Source organism: Xenopus laevis, chromosome 7L, assembly GCF_017654675.1.
Source record: "Xenopus laevis strain J_2021 chromosome 7L, Xenopus_laevis_v10.1, whole genome shotgun sequence".
NCBI classification, from domain to species: Eukaryota; Metazoa; Chordata; class Amphibia; order Anura; family Pipidae; genus Xenopus; species Xenopus laevis.
In genome coordinates, this window is record NC_054383.1 from 119661063 (window position 1) to 119682896 (window position 21834).

Sequence of the window (21834 nt, forward strand, 5' to 3'; positions counted from 1 at the left end):
TATCTTCACATGATTATTTGTCCAGACAGAGTTGCTTAGCCCATAGGGGCTATTTTTCAAAACTTGTGGCTGGTCACGACTGCAAAATCACAAAACATAGTGGAAAGGAATCACAATTTTAATTCCTTGATTTTGCATAATTTAATACAAAGGGGTTAAAAAAATGAAATACCACTAGCTGAAACCCCTTTTGATACCCTCGAAGTCAATGGAAAGCTTATCCTCAGAATTTTGGCAATTGTATTTTTCTGGGAAAATGCGACAAACATGTTTGCTCAATTGGCTTTAAACTGCCTGGAAATGGCAATTCAACAATTATTTAGATTGATTTTATGTGACTGTACACAATTGTGATTTATGACTGGAATACATAAATAATCATTTAAAAATATGCACAAAATTGCAGAAAACCATGGGAAGTCTCAGTGGAGATTAGTCACTATTATATGCAATTTTTGTTTTTGCATAACTGCACATGATTTGATAAATGTGCCCATCATAGGCATAGCTATATCGGCTTGGAAAATATTTTACTCCAAAAAAAAGAAATAATAAACTGTAAAAATTGTGTTAAATAAGTCTCTGTTGTTATCCTTACACTTGAATGATTTCTACATGTCTTAGTCTTGAATCTGTTAGAAAGCTCTGATGACTCACTTATAAAGGTGCGCATATTTACATTTAATTTCAGAGTAACGCCATCAGACTAGTGCCATCATTTCACAGCCTTATTTTGTTGCACCCAGTGTAACTCAAATTAAGTGAGTGAATTTTCCATTCGGCAACACATGCTCACAAAATCATTCCACAACTTTATAGACACATCTAACAATAACAATCCTAACATACATACATATACAGTATGTTAATTAATGATGTGCAGGCTGAGCCGATACCCATGGGTCGGACGGGTTTGGGCTGACCTCAGCACGCCATTTGTGGGTCGCAGGCGGTTTGGTGTTGGGCTCTTCTGCCTGCACTTCCCCCCGTACTGCCTTACACTGCCAGCTTCCTGTTTTATAGGCTCACACTTGCCCACCCCTTTTGTGACATCATCTGCGGGTTGGGTCGCCATTGCTCTATAAATAGAGGGGAGGAGGCGGGTGCAGGCGGGATCAGGTCGGGTGAGGTGTGGGTTGAGTTTTCCTACACCCGCACATCCAGAGCCGGGCCAACCCGGCCAGGCGCCCTAGGCAGCCTGGCGGGCCAAGGCGCAGGCTCTGCGCGCGCTCGACTGTGCATGCGCGAAATGTGCGCGCGCATGCGCAGAAGCGCATTTACGCCAGCGCCAGTCGAGGAGAGACGGGACCGGACACGGGGTAGGCGACAGAGCAGGTACGTGCCTAGCGCCCCCTCAGCTTTGCGCACTAGGCACGTGCCTACTCTGCCTACCCCTAGTTACGGCCCTGCGCACATCACTTATCTTAATGTATGAATCCTAACACAGCACATACACAGAGTTACCCACATATTTACAGATCAGTGGTTACTAAAGGTGACAATATTAATGACAGTGGTGGCACATGCCAGACACAAGAATTCAAGGCTAATTTTATGGAAAGAAGGAAGTTCATTAGTTAAGGGAAATTACATCATATGTTTGCCCTTACCCTACACGCTCTACATGTAATACATGAATCCTGACACAACACATACTTGGAATCACACACATATTTACATTATTTGCTTTCTACACACAACAATCACAAAACAAAAAGTTGGACCTACTTGTTGTGGCCTTGACAGATACAGCAGAACTTTCTATTTTATCCCGTGTCACAGTATATACAGAGAATGAGTAGGTTACTCCCGCTTTCAGATCTTTCACTTCTGTACTGTTGGTGTTACTAGTCGTCTTCAAAACTGTGACACCATCAGACACCACCACGATCACATATGTATAAGTGCTGCTGTTGGTATCAGTAGGAAGGGCCCATGATAAATTCACTGAAGTAGTTGTTTGGCCTGTAACGGCCACATTTTGTACAGGTGAGGGTTCTGAGAAAGTAAAGATCAAAGTTAAAATCAGTTATTAATCATCTTTTTATCTTCACATGATTATTTGTCCAGACAGAGTTGCTTAGCCCATAGGGGCTATTTTTCAAAACTTGTGGCTGGTCACGACTGCAAAATCACAAAACATAGTGGAAAGGAATCACAATTTTAATTCCTTGATTTTGCATAATTTAATACAAAGGGGTTAAAAAAATGAAATACCACTAGCTGAAACCCCTTTTGATACCCTCGAAGTCAATGGAAATCTTATCCTCAGAATTTTGGCAATTGTATTTTTCTGGGAAAATGTGACAAACATGTTTGCTCAATTGGCTTTAAACTGCCTGGAAATGGCAATTCAACAATTATTTAGATTGATTTTATGTGACTGTACACAATTGTGATTTATGACTGGAATACATAAATAATCATTTAAAAATATGCACAAAATTGCAGAAAACCATAGTAAGTCTCAGTGGAGATTCGTCACTATTATATGTGTAGCGCACCCGTAGGTGTAGCTGTGTTAGATGGGTCCTGCTCTCGTCCACCTCTGGTGACACCCACAACCCCCAGTGATACACATAAACCAGCAGTGTAAATGCAAGCACTTATCAGATCCGAAGACCCAGTAATAAGGATAAATTGAACAATCTCTCTTTTAGCAATATGTTTCAACAAATAAGTCAAAGCATCTGAACACACAGTTATACCACTAATGTAATATCAAATGTTAGAAAATGACAATGAATAATAAACAGACTGATCTAGTCAACTCAGATAATGTTTAAGTCAAATTCCCTGAACACTGGCCAGTGTTAATAATAGCAGTAAGGCCGGCAGTTGGAGCTCATATATAAACCAGTATTTGTAATCCACAAGGCAAATAAACAGTAGTTGTGATCCACCAGGCTGTAGTGGGAGGCTTCACTCAGGAGAGCACACGCAGGAAATGACACAAGCTGAATTATTGGCGATATATGAATATTGGTGATATATGAATAATCCTCTCCAAATAGGCCTTTACCCTTCAGAATGGATTGCAGGCAGGCAGATATAAAAGTCCTGTCTCTAGTCCTAATTGTTACTGGCTTGTATAAAGCCCTGCAATGCCTGATTAAGTGAGAGTCAAAATCAACAGGTAGCACTCACTGAAAACTGCTTACAGTTTCTCCAGATATTGAGCAGACTAAGCAGTCACCATGTGATGTGATCTGTAACACTCCTCTTCAGATAGCAGACAGTCACTGGTCCCTGTGAAGAGAGGATTCCTTCTCACATGCAGCACAGCTCTTGGTATATCTCTATCTGCCTCAGATCTCCTCTGCCTTCCTGGAAGTTCTCCCTCTTCCTTTTTCTTCTTTCAGAAGTCAGTCTTTCTCTCATTGGCTGCAACTCCTCAGTCTGAAAGCTGCTCTCCTATTGGTGGCAGGAATCTTTCTTCTTCCTGTGGGAGGGAAACTGCAAGCCCAGCAAGGTCTTCAGCAATTAACTGTTTCAGTGCTGAAGATTAATAGAACTACAAGTCCAGAAATATTATTTTACACAGAATATACTTTGCACAATTTAAATAATAGCCATGTTAGCAGGATGGCTACACTCTCCCCCCACTGAAAATACTTGGGTCCTCCCAAGTCAAAAAGTAATTTAACATCAAATACAATTATAACATTAATGTACCATTAACTCAACCGCTGTTTTATAATATGGTATCACAACTGTAGAAATCAGCTGAGGTGTAGTGTCACCAACTGAGTAGAAAGTGGAGGGAACATGGGCGTAGATTCTACGATGAGCAGTGACCACAGGCTCTTGAGTATTATTCCCCAAAGTATCATATGTGAGTCTCTGTGGGGGTTTCACCAATCTCTGAGGCCTTGGTTCAAAGATATTGACAGGAGAACTTAGTTCTGGGGGTTGATCAATGTCTAAGCTTTCAGCTGTTATGTTGTCTTCTTCTAAAATTTCGTCTTGAACATCCTCACTCTGTTTCTCCAACACTGTACAGTTGCCATCAGGATTACTGTCAAGACTTCCAGTGACATTGAGTCCTGCCTGAGGCATGGAAACATTTGTCAGTCTATTGCTAGAAACTGGTTGTTCAGTGTGACATGGGATGAATTCTGATGCATCTGCATTGAGATTACTGTTAATGGAATCTTGAATGTTGTCATCAAAAAGTCCATCCAATCCCCATTCATCCTCACTGTCTTCTTCCTCTTCTGGGGAAGTACCTGAGTGTTGAATAGCAGGAAGAGTATCTTGTCTCCGTCTTAATCTTCTAGATCGTCTCAAGTTAGGTTTGCGCTGAGGCATTGTAGGTTCAGAATTTATAAATCTCACTGACTCTGCCAAAGGCATTAAATTATTGCGGTGCCAGGTTTTTATAGGACCTTCTTTACCTTCAGGGCGGACTTGATAGACTGGAATGTTAGGTAGCTGAGAGCAAATAATGTAGATCTCAGAGCCCCAACGATTAGCTAGTTTGTGCTTACCAGGCAAGCCCAAATTTCTCAACAGAACTCTATCACCAGGCTGCAAATCATGACATTTCACCTTCTTGTCATAGTGAGCTTTGTTCCGCTGATGTCTCTGTCCACTTGCATGTTCAGCTAGATCATAAGCTTCTTTGAGGTTCTTCTTGAGCCTTTCTACATAACTGGCATGAGATCGTAAAGGAGTATCATCAGCTGTAACTCCAAAAGTCAAATCAACAGGAAGACGAGCTTCCCTTCCAAACATTAGGAAGTAGGGTGAAAATCCCGTAGCATCATTCTTAGTGCTATTATAAGCATGCACTACTGTAGCCACATGTCTACTCCATTGGCTCTTCTTCTCAGCAGACAATGTTCCTAACATATCTAGCAAAGTTCTATTGAAACGCTCTGGCTGAGGATCACCTTGAGGGTGATAAGGAGATGTACGACTCTTTAGAACTCCCAGAAGCGTAAGTAGTTCATAAATGAGTTTGCTTTCAAAGTCACGCCCTTGATCAGAGTGTATTCTTTTTGGCAGGCCATAATGTACAAAGAACTTTTCAACCAGTAGCTTGGCCACTGTAACAGCTTTTTGGTCACGAGCTGGGAATGCCTGAGCATATCTGGTATAGTGATCCGTCACTACCAGCACATTGCTGATTCCACCTTCATCGGGTTCAATGCACAGAAAGTCTATACAGACAAGTTCCATAGGTCCACTACTCTCCATTTTACCTAATGGGGCAGCTCTAGTGGGCAGAGTCTTTCTCTGGATGCAGCGAAGACATGAACGACAATAATCCTCAACATCCTGTTTCATACATGGCCAGTAGAATCTGTCTCTTACAAGTCCCAGAGTTTTGTCATAGCCAAGATGGCCATGTTCATCATGTAATGACTGAAGTACCACTTCTTGATACTTTCGGGGAAGCAGCAATTGCCACTTTTCATTGTCAAGAACACTAGGGGACCTTCTATACACTAGTCCATTTCGTATCTGTAGTCTGTGCCATTCTTTTGCTAGGAGTCTTGCTAGTGGATGAGAATCTGTATGAAGTATCTCAACCCTTTTATTCTCCAAAGCAGCAACAACTAACTGTCCGAGGGGGTCTTCTCTCTGGTCTCTCCTGAGATTACTGTTGCTCAAAGCTGGTAAAGAGTAACATTGCAATGTTACAAGATTACAGTAGGCTTGGGGTATGCTTGGACCTGGCAAACCCAGCTTCTGGGCCCAACATTCAGTTTGCTGACAGTAAGCTACCATCTGGCACATAGCTCTCACTCCTGGTGCTGGAATTTCCACCCACTCATCCTCAGGGTGTGAGTCTGCATGTGGCCTTCTTGACAAACCATCAGCATCCCCATTCTGATGTCCTGGACGATATTTTAAACTGAAGTTGTAGTTGGATAAAGCAGCCATCCATCTATGTCCAGTAGCATCTAACTTTGCAGTGGTCTGGATATATGTTAAAGGGTTGTTATCAGTCTGAACTTCGAAATCAGCTCCATAAAGGTAGTCATGTAGCTTGTCAACCACAGCCCACTTCAGAGCTAGGAATTCCAATTTGTGTGCAGGGTAGTTTCTCTCTGTTGGAGATAAACTTCGGCTGATAAAGGCTACAGGTCTCAGTTTCTTGTCATGCTCCTGGTAAAGGACTCCTCCCAAACCTTCTCTGCTAGCATCAACATGTAAAGTATATGGCTTTCTTGAATCAGCATAAGCCAGTACTGGGGCATGTGTGAGACAATACTTAAGCTGTTCAAATGCCTCTTCACACTCAGGAGTCCAACGGTTCTCAATGAACTCTTTAGAATTCCTTGGTCCCTTTGGCTTCTTCAACAGAAAGTCTTCATCAGTTTCATCAACTATATCATTTTGCAGCAGTTGGTTGAGTGGTCTAGCTGCTTTTGAGAACCCTTCCACAAACCTCCTATAATAACCACAAAACCCAAGAAAAGACCGCAGTTCTGTGATGGTTCTGGGTCTGGGCCAAGATGTCACAGCTTCAATTTTGCTGGGATCAGTTGATATTCCCTCTGCAGATACCACATGTCCCACATAGGTCACTGAAGATTGGAAAAACTTACATTTATCCAGGGACAACTTCAGCCCTTCCTTCTCAAGTCTGTCTAGTACTTTCATCAGCCTCTGTTCATGCTCCTCTAGTGTCTTCCCAAAGACAATAAGGTCATCGAGGTAGACTAGGACTTCCAGGAGGTGCATATCCCCAACTGTTTTTTTCCATGATCCTCTGGAAAGTTGCAGGAGCACCTGAGAGACCTTGAGGCAAGCGATCAAATTCGAAAAATCCCAAAGGAGTAATGAATGCAGTTTTTTCCTTATCTTCAGGGTGCATAGGAATTTGGTAGTATCCACTCCTCAAGTCTAACACACTGAACCATTTGCTGCCCACCAGGCAATTAAGAGCATCTTCGATTCTAGGTGTGGTGTACTGGTCAGGAATGGTTCGCTGATTCAGAGTGCGATAATCCACACACATGCGAATTGATCCATTCTTCTTTCTGACAACAACAATGGGAGAAGCGTATGGGCTTCTTGACTCTTTAATTATTCCGGCCGCTTTGAGATCTTCCAAATGTTTTCTCAAGTCCTCCAAATCACCTGGAGCAACCCTTCTGGAACGTTCTCTGAATGGTCGGTCTTCTTTTAATCTTATACGGTGTTGTGCACTTCTTGCACACCCCACATCAAGCTCACTGGTGGAGAAACAATTCCTCCTCTTTATCAACATCTTTTTTACTCTGGCTACCCATTCAGGTGTCATCAGACCACCTCCTATATCAACATCTTCCAGCTTCAACTGTTTTGCGTTACCTTTATCACTTGTCAAAACAGAAGCAGGTAAGGGAGTGGCAGCGTATACATTACCCAAATGCACTTGTGAGCCAAGAACAATAGGGTTACTTCCTTTATTTGTCAGTCCCACAGACACAGTATCACAAGGATGTTTCAGCTTGTCAACAGGCCAGATTTCTGGTACTAACTCAAGTCCAGGTGGCAGTTGTAATTGTGGATCCATTTCCATCATAAGATGAGATGTGGCTGCTTGCCCACACATCCTTAATTTGGCTTTGAAACACTTGACATGACCAGGGAGTATTTCATACTCTTTCCCAGATAGTGTCCATACATGTCCTATTTCCTCTATCTTGTTGTCCTTTTCCTCCTGAAGGGCACAAAATGCTGGTCTCAGAAGTGGATGTAGTGTTGGATGTTCTTGAGTTAGCTGAGGCTTCAGCATTCTCCTGACAAGGTCAGTGTTGGTCCCCACTAAAATAGAAGCTATACTTTTTTCTTTTGGTCTTGGACACACAACAGCGAGAGTTTCAAAACTTCTGTTGACCCCACCACCGAGCTGGGAAATTCTAGCTTCAGTGAGACATAGCCATCATAGGGAAACTTAGTATCACTTAGTCCCCAGATCTGCAAGTCTTCTAGCTTCAAAAGAGGCAAATGCTTTAAATGTTTATGGTAGAAATCTCTAAACAGGATAGTGATTTGTGCACCAGTATCCAGTAGTGCCTTACTGTACACGTCTTCTATCTTTACTGTTACTATAGGAGAAAGTCCCACTAAGCCTTCAGGTAGTTTCTCTTTTCTGTGCTGCTCAGCAGTGCGACAGTCAGCATGGTTTTCAGGAACAGTTGGTCGCTTCCCGCCTTTTAAAGCTTCTATTTGGGGACAGGATTTTTTTTGTAGTAATTCTTGGTGAGTTTTGATGCAGAGACTCTTGCCGCGCTGGTTTTCCACATTTGCCAACTGACTTAGATGAACTGGAAGGGGCCACAGTGGATATTTTCTCCTTTTCCCTGCTAGAAACATTTAGAAGATTAGGTCCTTTAAGACTTCTGTTTCTGTTAGACTTCATGGAGTTCTTTTTAACTGGGCGCTCAGCTGACTCCTTCACTGAGGCCCTCTGAAGTTTTCCTGCATCGCACTTGCCAATAGCAGTTCATTTACTTTTCGCAAGTTTTCAGCATTAGGACATTGTCGCTTTATATGCCCTGTTTCTCCACAGCGGAAACAAAATCCAGAAATAGCTATGGATCTGGGCTTTGCAGATTCTCCCTTAGGTCTCATTGTAAGTGCTTTTGCAGGGGTATCCTTCCCTTCCGCTAAAACTACCACAATCTTCTGCAACTCTGCAACGGATCTGGTAACTTGGGTTATTGCTTCTGTTAGTGTAGACACTTGTGCTTGTAGCTGTGACACCTCAGTACTCACAACATTTGGGACCATGCCTCCTGTTTGGGTGGTATGTACTGTAGCAAGCTCCGGCTTACTTCTGCTTGCAACTTGAGTTGAAGTCTGAGATTTGGCTTCCAGCAGTGCTTCCTCTTCCCTCACTTCTTTGACCAACTGTGAATAGGTGAGAGTTTCTCTTCTGCCTCTCATCCTCAGTTTCCACATAATGGGATCCAGAGCTTGAGCTCCTTGCAAAATCTGACCAATCCGCACCTGATCTGCTACTTTTGGGTCCACTCCCTTCTTTAGGATGATCTGGTGGAGTATTTTGTCTAAGCGATTAATATAATCAGATAGCTTTTCACCAACCTCTTGGTATGTATGCTCAAACTGGTACAGAAGGTCACAAGCCTTCTCTGTTCTCCCGAACACATCATGCAGCACTTCTAAATAGTCTTTAGATGTACAATCATACTTGCTCATCTTTAAGTTGGCGTATGGTGTCAGCAGCTAATCCTTTTAAACTTTCAGCAATTCTTTGTTTTTTTTGGGGGTTCCGGAATGTCCCATTCTTCTATGGCCTGTGAAGCCTGATCCATCCAGGATTCAAAGTCTTCCTCTCCCTGAGGGGTGGGTTGCTTGCCGGAAAAAGAAACGTAACTTGCGGGTACCCAAATCCAGTAAATGGCTGTGTAGGCTTCAGGCATTTTTCTACAAGACTCCCCAAAGCATTCAGAACTTCTGGTCCTATGGCATTACTGGGTAGTGAAAATTCAACCTCTGTTGTAGAAGGCGGTACTGTTTCCACAGGTATTCCTTCTACTAGTGAAGTAGTGCCCCTTTTAGGGAATATCACATGGACTACATTCTCTCCTGGACCTGACACACTCGGAGGTATTTGTTCATGCACCAAGGGATTTCTCCATTCTAATAAAGCTAGAGTCTTGTGTTCAGCAGTATCCATGATGCTGTCTAATATGAATCCACGGCCAACCACTGGTAAGGACTCAGCTACTTGACGTATTTGTATTTCAGTCCATTCAGTGTCTGGCAACATGAAAACTAAGCAGTGTTCTGGCTGAGCATTGTGCTGTTTACACCACTTTGCAGCGGTTTCTGGGTTCATTTTGCCTTCCATATCACTTTAACACTTGGTCTAGGGAAATAGGGGCGGAGTTCTGGGCGGAGCAAGGATCCCGGACGAGCCCCCAAATGTAGCGCACCCGTAGGTGTAGCTGTGTTAGATGGGTCCTGCTCTCGTCCACCTCTGGTGACACCCACAACCCCCAGTGATACACATAAACCAGCAGTGTAAATGCAAGCACTTTTATCAGATCCGAAGACCCAGTAATAAGGATAAATTGAACAATCTCTCTTTTAGCAATATGTTTCAACAAATAAGTCAAAGCATCTGAACACACAGTTATACCACTAATGTAATATCAAATGTTAGAAAATGACAATGAATAATAAACAGACTGATCTAGTCAACTCAGATAATGTTTAAGTCAAATTCCCTGAACACTGGCCAGTGTTAATAATAGCAGTAAGGCCGGCAGTTGGAGCTCATATATAAACCAGTATTTGTAATCCACAAGGCAAATAAACAGTAGTTGTGATCCACCAGGCTGTAGTGGGAGGCTTCACTCAGGAGAGCACACGCAGGAAATGACACAAGCTGAATTATTGGCGATATATGAATATTGGTGATATATGAATAATCCTCTCCAAATAGGCCTTTACCCTTCAGAATGGATTGCAGGCAGGCAGATATAAAAGTCCTGTCTCTAGTCCTAATTGTTACTGGCTTGTATAAAGCCCTGCAATGCCTGATTAAGTGAGAGTCAAAAACAACAGGTAGCACTCACTGAAAACTGCTTACAGTTTCTCCAGATATTGAGCAGACTAAGCAGTCACCATGTGATGTGATCTGTAACACTCCTCTTCAGATAGCAGACAGTCACTGGTCCCTGTGAAGAGAGGATTCCTTCTCACATGCAGCACAGCTCTTGGTATATCTCTATCTGCCTCAGATCTCCTCTGCCTTCCTGGAAGTTCTCCCTCTTCCTTTTCCTTCTTTCAGAAGTCAGTCTTTCTCTCATTGGCTGCAACTCCTCAGTCTGAAAGCTGCTCTCCTATTGGTGGCAGGAATCTTTCTTCTTCCTGTGGGAGGGAAACTGCAAGCCCAGCAAGGTCTTCAGCAATTAACTGTTTCAGTGCTGAAGATTAATAGAACTACAAGTCCAGAAATATTATTTTACACAGAATATACTTTGCACAATTTAAATAATAGCCATGTTAGCAGGATGGCTACATATGCAATTTTTGTTTTTGCATAACTGCACATTATTTGATAAATGTGCCCATCATAGGCATAGCTATATCGGCTTGGAAAATATTTTACTCCAAAAATAAATAAATAATAAACTGTAAAAATTGTGTTAAATAAGTCTCTGTTGTTATCCTTACACTTGAATGATTTCTACATGTCTTAGTCTAGAATCTGTTAGAAAGCTCTGATGACTCACTTCTAAAGGTGCGCATATTTACATTTAATTTCAGAGTAACGCCATCAGACTAGTGCCATCATTTCACAGCCTTATTTTGTTGCACCCACTCAAACTCAAATAAAATGAGTGAATTTTCCATTCATCAACACATGCTCACAAAATCATTCCACAACTTTATAGACACATCTAACAAGAACAATCCTAACATACATACATATACAGTACACATAGAATAGAAATGTCACAATATAAGGCTGATTAGTAATTAATACAGATAATGACTACATGGCAGCACAGAAACCAGTGCAATTAGCATCAGAATTTAATAATCAGCCCTGTAGCATCAGCTTATATTACAGACCAACCTCATTTTCTGCTGGAAAATTAGTGACGAGCCCTAAGCTTAGCTTCTCAACAGCCAATCAGAGCCCACTGAGCATGTGAGTGTCACAGACACTTTCCAAGATGGTGACCCCCTGTGACAAGTTTGTAGCTGGCCAGCTAAGACCTGTCCTAGGTTACTATTATGGTTATATATGTATGCACCAAAACCTGCCAATAACCTCAGTACAGTTCTTATGTTCACATGTTTAAGTAAAAAGCAGAGTTTGCCTGTAATTAATGTTTCTGAATGTGAATGTTATAACGTTTATATGCATTGTGTTAGCAGAAGCAGAAAAAGAAAATGTACCTTTAAGAACCATTATATAGGTAAGCCAATCATAGCCAGCCTCACACTGCACAAGAGCTTCAACCAATCCCAGTCAGCTACACAATTGATCTGTGTGGGAGTTCCCCATGCCAGATCTTTCTGAAGCCATTACTTATCAGACAAAGGGAGGAAACAGAGAGTTCCAGTCAGAGATAAGTTTTATGGAAGCAGAGAAGGCCAAATAGGTATTTAATACACTTGTTTATGTTACCCTATTGTTTAATAGTGTGAGTAGGTCTGTATATTGAACCTGTATATGTGTTTACTTATAGTTCCACCAATTTCAGAACAATCCGAGTGCCAATTTCAGACCTATCCAAGTACCAAATTCAGAACAATCAGAGTACCAATTACAGACCAAATACAGATGCAATTACAAATCCAAATGCAAATACAAAGGTGAATTGCTTACTGCTGATATAAAGCAAATGCACAGTCCCATACCAAAGTGCTATACCTGAGAGTGAAATACATCCACCATCTTAAGTTATCTGTTAACTGTTGAACTGCCTTTTATGGTTTTATTCACCACGTGTTTGTACATGGAATATCCGCTGCACAAGCAGCAGAAAGTTGAAGTTATTAAAGAAGTTATTTAAAAGTATTGGTGTGTTCTTTAAACCTACTGCCTCCATAGAACGGCGCTAGAGGAATTACAGAGTAAAAGAAAGTCTGATTAGACTAAAGGGACAGAGATTTTATAATTCTTCTAATGCCACAGCGCACAAGGCACTGTGTAGTGCTGCGCCTGCCACATTGGAACTATAACCTTCAGAGGGCAAAGCAATAGTGCTCCTCAATTTGCACAGTAAAGAGCGCATTAGAGAAGCGGCAACTGTTCCCTGAGTGAGCACGCAGAGATACCTCAGCGGAGCTACCATACAGGCCATATAACGTGGGCATTAGTCAGACTGCAGCCGACTCCTAAAGTGGCAGAACGGCAAAGGCAAGATAGTCAGAGAAAGAACGCCAACCCTCATGCAATTCATAGAGAGAGAAAGAGACGCATGGTGGGAGGCCAGAGTCCAGAGCTAGAGTGTCCGCACCGCTATCCACCAACAGACTACGTGCTGAATCCAGCTAGTTTCCCACAACTAGGCCCAAAGCTTGCAGCAGCACATCGCAAGTCATCGCAGAGCATTGCAAGTCATCACAGAGTATCGCAAGTCATCACAGAGCATCACAAGTCATCGCAGAGCATCGCAAGTCATTGCAGAGCATCGCAAGTCATCACAGAGTATCGCAAGTCATCACAGAGCATCACAAGTCATCGCAGAGCATCGCAAGTCATTGCAGAGCATCGCAAGTCCTCGCACCAAGGAAAGACAAATCTCCTTTAAGATTGACATTTGTTCCTGCAACCTTCAGATCACAGTATCCTGCTCTTCAAATAAGGTCAGAGCTTTCCCTTTTATAACTTGTCCTTGCACATAGGTTTTCCAAGAGACATCTTTTGTGTTCAGGAAAAACAGACTTTAAAGCAAAAAGGACAGTTTATAGTATATGGACTCTAAAGTATTTAAAGTGAATGTCATTTATTCCTGCATCTACTGCCATTACATTTAAAGTGAAAGTCATTTATTTTTTGCATTTGTCAGTATTGCATTTAAAGTGACAGGTCCTTATTATTCATATTAATTATTATAGCATTAAAAAAAAAATGGCTGAGCCCAGTATTACCACTCCACCATTAGAGGATGCAGAGAAAGATATAGTAGAAGATGAAGAGCAAGAGAACCTGTCTGAGTTAGAAAGATCTAATGTAACAGTAGTCTTGCCCCAAACAAATATAGCCCAAACAGGTGAACTAAGACGTTCATCACGTGACAGAAAACCGACCCAAAAGGTGCTAGAAAATTTGGAGCAAGAGGCAGCGCTGAAAAGAAAAAGGTTTGCCCGAATGTATGAGAGGTGGAAATTATACATTATAGGCATTCGTAAAAAGCTAAAACAAGAAAGCATAAAAGGGAACCTGTGTGAAATGATAGAGTCAGTAGAAGAATCTGAGTCAGAGCTTATGGCAGCATATGTCAACCTGCGATCGTCTATGACACCTTCCCAGGATATTGTAAGGAACATGGACACATGTACAGCAGTCACTAGGGATTTAGCAAAGCTCATGAGAGAACTATCATCTGCAGCAAACTACGATGAAGTTAAGGCACGAAAGGGAATGAATGAGTTCTTCAAGAGAGACTATGCCAGGTCCATAGGTGGAACCACAATCTCAAGTGCGACTTCCTTTGCTAGCAGAAGTACCAGCCAAATATCAGAGTCCTCAAATACTTCAGCCAAAAGAAAGGAATTGGCTGAACAACTAGCTGCCAAGAGAGCAGAAGTAGAGATGGAATCTGCCATTGAGATGCAGCGTCTACGGATAGCCGAAATGGATGCACAACGCGATAAAATGGAATCTGAAATGAAAAGTCTGGAAAGGCAAAAGGAAGTTAAGATTATAGAAGCCAGACTCAGAGTACACGAAGAGGATATGAATCAGGGTAGTCATAGGTCCAAATCGTTACTAAGTGAAGAAGCCGACTCCTACTTTCTTCCATACACCCAGGAGAATGGAAGGAAATCTCCAGCATGTTGTGAAAAAATAAGTCATAGTCCTTCCATCCCTGCTCTGAGAAACAAAGAGAGAGACTCACCTAATTCAGAACCAAGTGAGAAAATAGAACCAGATAACTCTATCCCCGTATGTCATGGCAACGTACATGAGGATGTCACAGCTGTTGTCCCAGCGAGACCCCAGAGAAGATTCCTCACTAGACTTCCTGTTCCGGAACCTACTGTATTCTCTGGAGACGTACTGAAGTTCATAGAGTGGAAAGCAAGTTTTGAAATGATCATTGAGCATAATTGCTTCCGTCCAGTCGACAAGTTATTCTACCTTCAGAGATATACTGGCGGAGAAGTAAAGAAAGCTCTTGAAGGTAACTTCTATAGGAAAGACGAAGAAGCCTACAAGCAAGTTTGGGAAAAATTAAATGCAAGATATGGTCATCCCTTCTTAGTACAAAGAGCCTTCAGAGAGAAATTAATAAACTGGCCTAAAATAGGTCCTAAAGAACACTTCAAACTCCAAGAGTATGGTGACTTCCTGCAAGCATGCAGCAATGCCATCCCACATGTTCAAGGACTAGAAGTACTGAACGACTATCTAGAAAACCACAGGATGCTAACCAAGCTACCTGAAGAAGTGGCTTCTAGATGGAATCGCAATGTGACTAAACAGTTTGATCAAGGCAAAAACTTCCCAAGTTTCAAAGAGTTCTCTGTGTTTGTCAATGAGGAAGCACGGATAGCATGTAATCCAGTAACAGCATCTTACGTCTTAAAACCCTTAGAAGAAAGGCCTGCAAGAGAGAAAAAACGAGCAAGAGCAACTAGCTTTACAACCAACACAGCTACTAAAGGTCCAGATACCTATGAGAGCAAGTTCAAAGTCACTACTGGGATCAGTAAAGAGTTAGAACCGACAAATCTTCAGACTACCTTCAAGTGTATGTTCTGTAGAGAGAACCACTCTATACATAAGTGCCAACAATTGAAGGAAATTCAAATCAATTCAGTAAGGTGCCACACTCACACAGGATCGCCTTTTGCAGCGTCGGGTGCACAGCTGTATTCCTCTCTGCCCGAGGAGAAATTCCAACGAAAAACAATAATTCCAGCAGCACTCCGATGTGTGAATCAAAGGTTATTTGACAATTGAAGGAAAAGTCTCCAGATGAAAAGAAGAAGTTTGTACTTGATAACCAACTGTGTTTTGGATGTCTAAGAAAAGGCCATGTTACTAAGGAGTGCAAGAAAAAGGCCACATGCAGCGTTTGTAAAGGACGCCATCCTACACCACTACATGAAGAGCGTCTGAAGAAAGAGAAATCCTTAATGCCCAGAGACACTGAGGAAGAAAAGAAAGTATCAGTATTCTCTTGCAGAGTGAGGGAAGGAGAAATCAATGGCACGTCAATGGTTGTACCAGTGTGCATTTCAAATCCTAAAAGGAAGAACAAGAAGGTATACGCCTATGCACTACTGGATGCTCAGAGTGATGTCACCTTCATTGATCAAGAAATCTGCAAGAAATTACAAGTGGCTACAGAACCAGTGAAACTCAAACTCACCACAATGACGGGAAGAGACACATTGGTGAACAGTCAAAGAGTCAAAGGACTGAGAGTTAGAGGACTTCATTCAAACTGCGTATTAGATCTACCTCCAGCTTATACAAAAGACGACATACCTCTAGATCGAGACCGCATACCTACCTGTGAAACAGCCAACAAATGGGAGCACCTATCTATCATATCCCATGAAATGTCCCCGCTGAAGGAGTTTGGTGTTGGACTGCTGATAGGTTACGACTGTCCTGAGGCGTTGGTACCACGAAAGGTAATCACAGGAGGAAAGGGTGAACCCTACGCAGTTCAAACTGATCTAGGATGGGGTGTTGTTGGAGGAAAACAGCAGATTGCAAACTCAAGACAGGTGACAGGATTGTGTCATCGAATATCCGTCCTAGAGTTACCAACTGTAAGTCCAGCGAAAGTAATCAAGATCCTAGAATCCGACTTTGCAGACGTAAGTTCTAGTGAAAAGAGTGTATCCCAAGAGGACATAAAGTTTGTACACACTCTAGAAGATAATATTCAGCAAAATCAACAAGGTCATCTTGAAATGCCCTTACCCTTTAGAGAACGACCTCATCTGCCAAACAACAGAGTTCTTGCCCTAGCAAGATTGAAAGGCTTACAGAAAAGGATGGGAAGAAATCCCAAACTCAAGGATGATTATTTGAAATTCATGAAAGACATCCTCAAAGAAGGACATGCAGAGAAGTTGATAGTCAGCCTAAAGAAGGAGAAGTGTGGTACATACCACATCAAGGTGTCTATCACCCAAAGAAACCAGATAAGATCAGAGTAGTTTTTGATTGTTCAGCAAAATACAATGATGTTGCATTGAATGATCATCTACTAAAAGGACCAGATCTTACAAACACTCTGCCTGGAGTACTCTGTAGATTTAGAAAGTATCCCGTAGCAGTCATGTGTGACGTTGAAAAGATGTTCCACCAGTTTCATGTGAAGAAGGAAGATAGAGACTTCCTGAGGTTTCTATGGTGGGAGGACGGAGATATAGATACAGAGCCAGCGGAATACAGGATGAAAGTACACTTGTTTGGAGCAGCATCATCTCCAGGTTGCGCCAATTATGGTATGAAATATCTGGCCAAACAGAATGAAAAGGATTGTCCATCAGCATCAAATTTTCTGAAGAAAAACTTTTATGTAGATGATGGTCTTATAAGTCTAGAGTCCACAGAATCTGCAATTCAATTGGTGAAAGAAAGCCAAGAGTTATGCGCAAGGGGAAACCTGCGTCTTCACAAATTCATCTCAAACAACAGAGAGGTACTGGAATCCATCAGTGACTCTGAACGTGCATCAACAATGAAGAATGTAGATCTTAACTATGATCATCTTCCAGTTCAGAATGTACTCGGATTGGGATGGAATGTAGAAGATGACAATTTCTTCTTTGAAGTATCCATTGAAGAGAAAGTTCCAACTAGACGTACCATTCTTTCCACAGTGGCTTCAATATATGATCCATTGGGATTCTTGGCACCAGTAATTCTCAAAGCAAAAGAAATGCTGCAAGAATTATGCAGACAGAAATTGGGATGGGATGAACCCATACCTGAACGCTTGAGGCCAAGGTGGGAGAGTTGGATAAGAGACTTGCAAAATTTGAAAGAAGTTCGGATACCCCGATGTTTTGTACCTCTTGATTTCGGAAAGTACAAGAAAATAGAACTTCATCACTTTTCAGATGCCAGTAGTCATGGTTATGGTCAGTGCTCCTACATCAGAGTGATAGGAGAAGAAAAGATACACTGTGCCCTGGTTATGGGAAAGGCCAGAGTCGCACCAAACAGTATTCAGACAATACCAAGACTTGAACTGACAGCAGCTGTCGTTTCAGCATCAGTAAGCCAGTTTCTGAAAGAAGAATTGGAATTGAAATAGATGAAGAGTATTTTTGGACAGACTCACAAGTTGTCCTAGGATACATAAACAATGACGCTCGAAGATTCCACATCTTTGTCGCCAACAGAGTCCAGAAAATTCGAGGAACAACAAATCCAGAACATTGGCATTATATTGACACAAAGCATAACCCAGCAGATCATGCTTCAAGAGGCCTGAATGTAACAGAATTGAAGAATTCAAACTGGTTCACCGGTCCAGAGTTCCTTTGGGAAAAGGAAATTATACCCAGTGAAGGTTATACAGAACTGTCTATGGGTGATCCAGAAGTAAAGGTTGTTCAAACATTGAGCACTGCCGCCAAGTGTCAAGATGACATACTTGAAAGACTAGCCAGATGTTCAAAGTGGAATACAGTCATAAATGTAGTAGCTCGAATTCAACGGTTGGCAAAAGGAATCAGAAAGAAGGAATCGTTGAATGTAGAGGAAAGAATGAAAGCTGAAGAAACAGTCATAAGACTCATTCAACAGAGATTCTACAGTGAAGAATTGAAGAGACTTAGTCAAGAACCTAAAAGGCTTCCAAACAACCACCCATTGTACAAGCTTAATCTTGTTCTGCAGGATGGTATACTGAATGTGGGAGGGAGACTGGAAAATGCATCATTACCTGGCAGAGTTAAGCATCCAGCAATTCTACCCAAAAATTCTACCTTCACAAGATTGATTATTGATCACTACCACAACAGATCCTTGCATCAAGGAAGAAACTTTACCCAAAACTGTTTGAGAGAAGGTGGTTACTGGATAGTGAAAGGAAGCAAAGTTATAGCAAAGTACATAAGTAAATGTGTAACCTGTAGAAAGACACGTAGACCTACAGAAGAACAAAGAATGGCTGATCTACCGGCTGATCGTGTGAACCCATCACCACCATTCTTTATAGCGGAATGGATTGTTTTGGCCCATTTATCACCAAACAGAACCGCAAGGAGTACAAGAGATATGGACTTATATTTACATGTCTAAGCTCCAGAGCAATTCACCTGGAAATGTTGGAAGATATGTCAACTGATGCATTCATCAATGCCTTAAGATGTTTCATAGCCATTAGAGGTACTGTCAGAGAGCTTAGATCTGACCAAGGATCTAATTTTGTTGGAGCAAAGAATGAATTGAACAAGGCTCTAAAAGAGATGGATAAAGAAAAAGTAACTGAGTACTTGTTAGAGAAACAGTGTGACTTCCACATGAATGCTCCAAATGCAAGCCATACTGGAGGAGTTTGGGAGAGGCAAATCAGAACTGTAAGAAATGTGCTAAGTGCAGTGTTGAAAAGGAACACCGGAAGAATAGATGACGCTTCACTTAGAACACTATTCTATGAAGTAATGTCTATTGTTAACAGTCGTCCACTTACAGTCGACAACATCAACAACCCAACAAGTTTGGAACCTTTAACTCCCAACCATCTACTTCACCTTAAACCTGATTACATACAGCCACCGCCTGGCAAATTCACCAAAGAGGATTTATATGCCAGAAAAAGATGGCGAAGAGTTCAATGTCTATCAGAACAGTTTTGGAATAGATGGAGTAAAGAGTACTTAGCTCATCTCACGCTAAGAAGTAAATGGCAAACACCCAGAAGAAATGTCCAAATTGATGACATAGTGTTAGTAAAAGAAGACGACTTACCTAGAAGTCAATGGAAATTGGCCAAAGTCCTAGAAGTTCAAAAGGACGAAGACGGACTAGTGAGAAGAGTATTGTTACAAATAGGAGACTCAAAACTTGACAAAAAAGGAAAACGTCTCACAATTCCACTCAAGTTGGAACGTCCAATTCAAAAGTTAGTTGTTCTGCTTGAGAGTAACAAAAGACACTTGAGAGTTGAGAACCAGATGGAAAATTCCTCAAATCCATGTTGAAATCCTACTACTGAGAACATAGAGTTGTAGGTAATTTTGGTGGGAGTGTAGCTGGCCAGCTAAGACCTGTTCTAGGTTACTATTATGGTTATATATGTATGCACCAAAACCTGCCAATAACCTCAGTACAGTTCTTATGTTCACATGTTTAAGTAAAAAGCAGAGTTTGCCTGTAATTAATGTTTCTGAATGTGAATGTTATAACGTTTATATGCATTGTGTTAGCAGAAGCAGAAAAAGAAAATGTACCTTTAAGAACCATTATATAGGTAAGCCAATCATAGCCAGCCTCACACTGCACAAGAGCTTCAACCAATCCCAGTCAGCTACACAATTGATCTGTGTGGGAGTTCCCCATGCCAGATCTTTCTGAAGCCATTACTTATCAGACAAAGGGAGGAAACAGAGAGTTCCAGTCAGAGATAAGTTTTATGGAAGCAGAGAAGGCCAAATAGGTATTTAATACACTTGTTTATGTTACCCTATTGTTTAATAGTGTGAGTAGGTCTGTATATTGAACCTGTATATGTGTTTACTTATAGTTCCACCAATTTCAGAACAAACCGAGTGCCAATTTCAGACCTATCCAAGTACCAATTTCAGAACAATCAGAGTACCAATTACAGACCAAATACAGATGCAATTACAAATCCAAATGCAAATACAAAGGTGAATTGCTTACTGCTGATATAAAGCAAATGCACAGTCCCATACCAAAGTGCTATACCTGAGAGTGAAATACATCCACCATCTTAAGTTATCTGTTAACTGTTGAACTGCCTTTTATGGTTTTATTCACCACGTGTTTGTACATGGAATATCCGCTGCACAAGCAGCAGAAAGTTGAAGTTATTAAAGAAGTTATTTAAAGGTATTGGTGTGTTCTTTAAACCTACTGCCTCCATAGAACGGCGCTAGAGGAATTACAGAGTAAAAGAAAGTCTGATTAGACTAAAGGGACAGAGATTTTATAATTCTTCTAATGCCACAGCGCACAAGGCACTGTGTAGTGCTGCGCCTGCCACAAAGTTTGAAGTCCTGGATCATTGCTGCTATTGACAAGCTGACACTTTAGGCTGTTGCAATAAGTTCACTATATAAAATATGGAATTTTTAGACATTCATTTTTAGGGGTTTGTTCTCCTTTAATTAGAATGTAAGTATTTTGTTTAGTTCTACTGTATTATCCACTAGACAGTACATTTTGGGAGTGGGGGGCTTTTACCCTTTCTAAGGTGCGCGTTTGACAACGCTCACATTACATTTTAACTTAAAGATTGTTAGCTTCATTGTAGTGAGCAGAATGTATATGTTGGGTGTTTACACACACACTGTTCTCTTTACAGTTCTACAGAATATGTTGGTGCTTTATAAATATGTGTTCATAGTAACTCTTGATTTTGCCCTACAATCTGTAAAATTCTAATAGCACAAACTGCTCTACATGTTAATTAATGATGTGCGGGCTGAGCCGATACCCATGGGTCGGACGGGTTTGGGCTGACCCAGGTGGGTCCCAGGTGTGTTCATGTTGAGCTCTTCTGCCTGCACTTCCCCCCCCGTACTGCCTTACACTGCCAGCTTCCTGTTTTATAGGTGTGCACCTGCTCCACCCCTTTTGTGACATCATCGGCGGGTTGGGTCGGCATAATTCTTAAACAGAGGGGAGGAGGCGGGTGCAGGCGGGATCAGGTCGGGTAAGATGTGAGTTAAGTTTTCCTCGACCCGCACATCACTTATGTTAATGTATGAATCCTAACACAGCACATACACAGAGTTACCCACATATTTACAGACCAATGATTACTAATGTGTAACACGATTTTGGACTATTTAGGTGAACGGGGTAAAGGACCAGCTAGTATACTAGAGCATCAGTTATATTTGACTCTAAGATTTAAGGCAGGGCCTTCGCAAAGTGGAAAAAATGAAAGTGTGGTGTAGTGCCACTACAACTCCCACAGACTACTGTGCATAAAATGATAAAAGAAGAGGGCACCA

General features: G+C 41.6%; 2 protein-coding genes across 10 annotated transcripts in view; one reads left to right on the top strand and one right to left on the bottom strand.

The window, feature by feature from the left end:
• ptprh.L (protein tyrosine phosphatase, receptor type H L homeolog) overlaps positions 1-21834 on the bottom strand; it is a 118894-nt gene that overhangs the window by 41996 nt on the left and 55064 nt on the right. For 7 of the 9 annotated variants that reach the window (XM_041569629.1, XM_018226382.2, XM_041569630.1 and 4 more), the window contains exon 4: positions 1729-1998. The exons of the other annotated variants lie outside the window; for them this stretch is intronic. In XM_041569629.1, the coding sequence (XP_041425563.1) occupies positions 1729-1998 (270 nt within the window). The remainder of the gene's footprint in view (positions 1-1728; positions 1999-21834) is intronic. 9 annotated transcript variants of the gene reach the window in all.
• On the top strand, positions 18923-20856 carry LOC121395632. The gene is made up of 2 exons (XM_041569632.1): positions 18923-20288; positions 20376-20856. Exon 1 carries the CDS (start codon positions 18955-18957, stop codon positions 19831-19833), a length of 879 nt encoding a protein of 292 aa, XP_041425566.1. The 5' UTR covers positions 18923-18954; the 3' UTR covers positions 19834-20288; positions 20376-20856.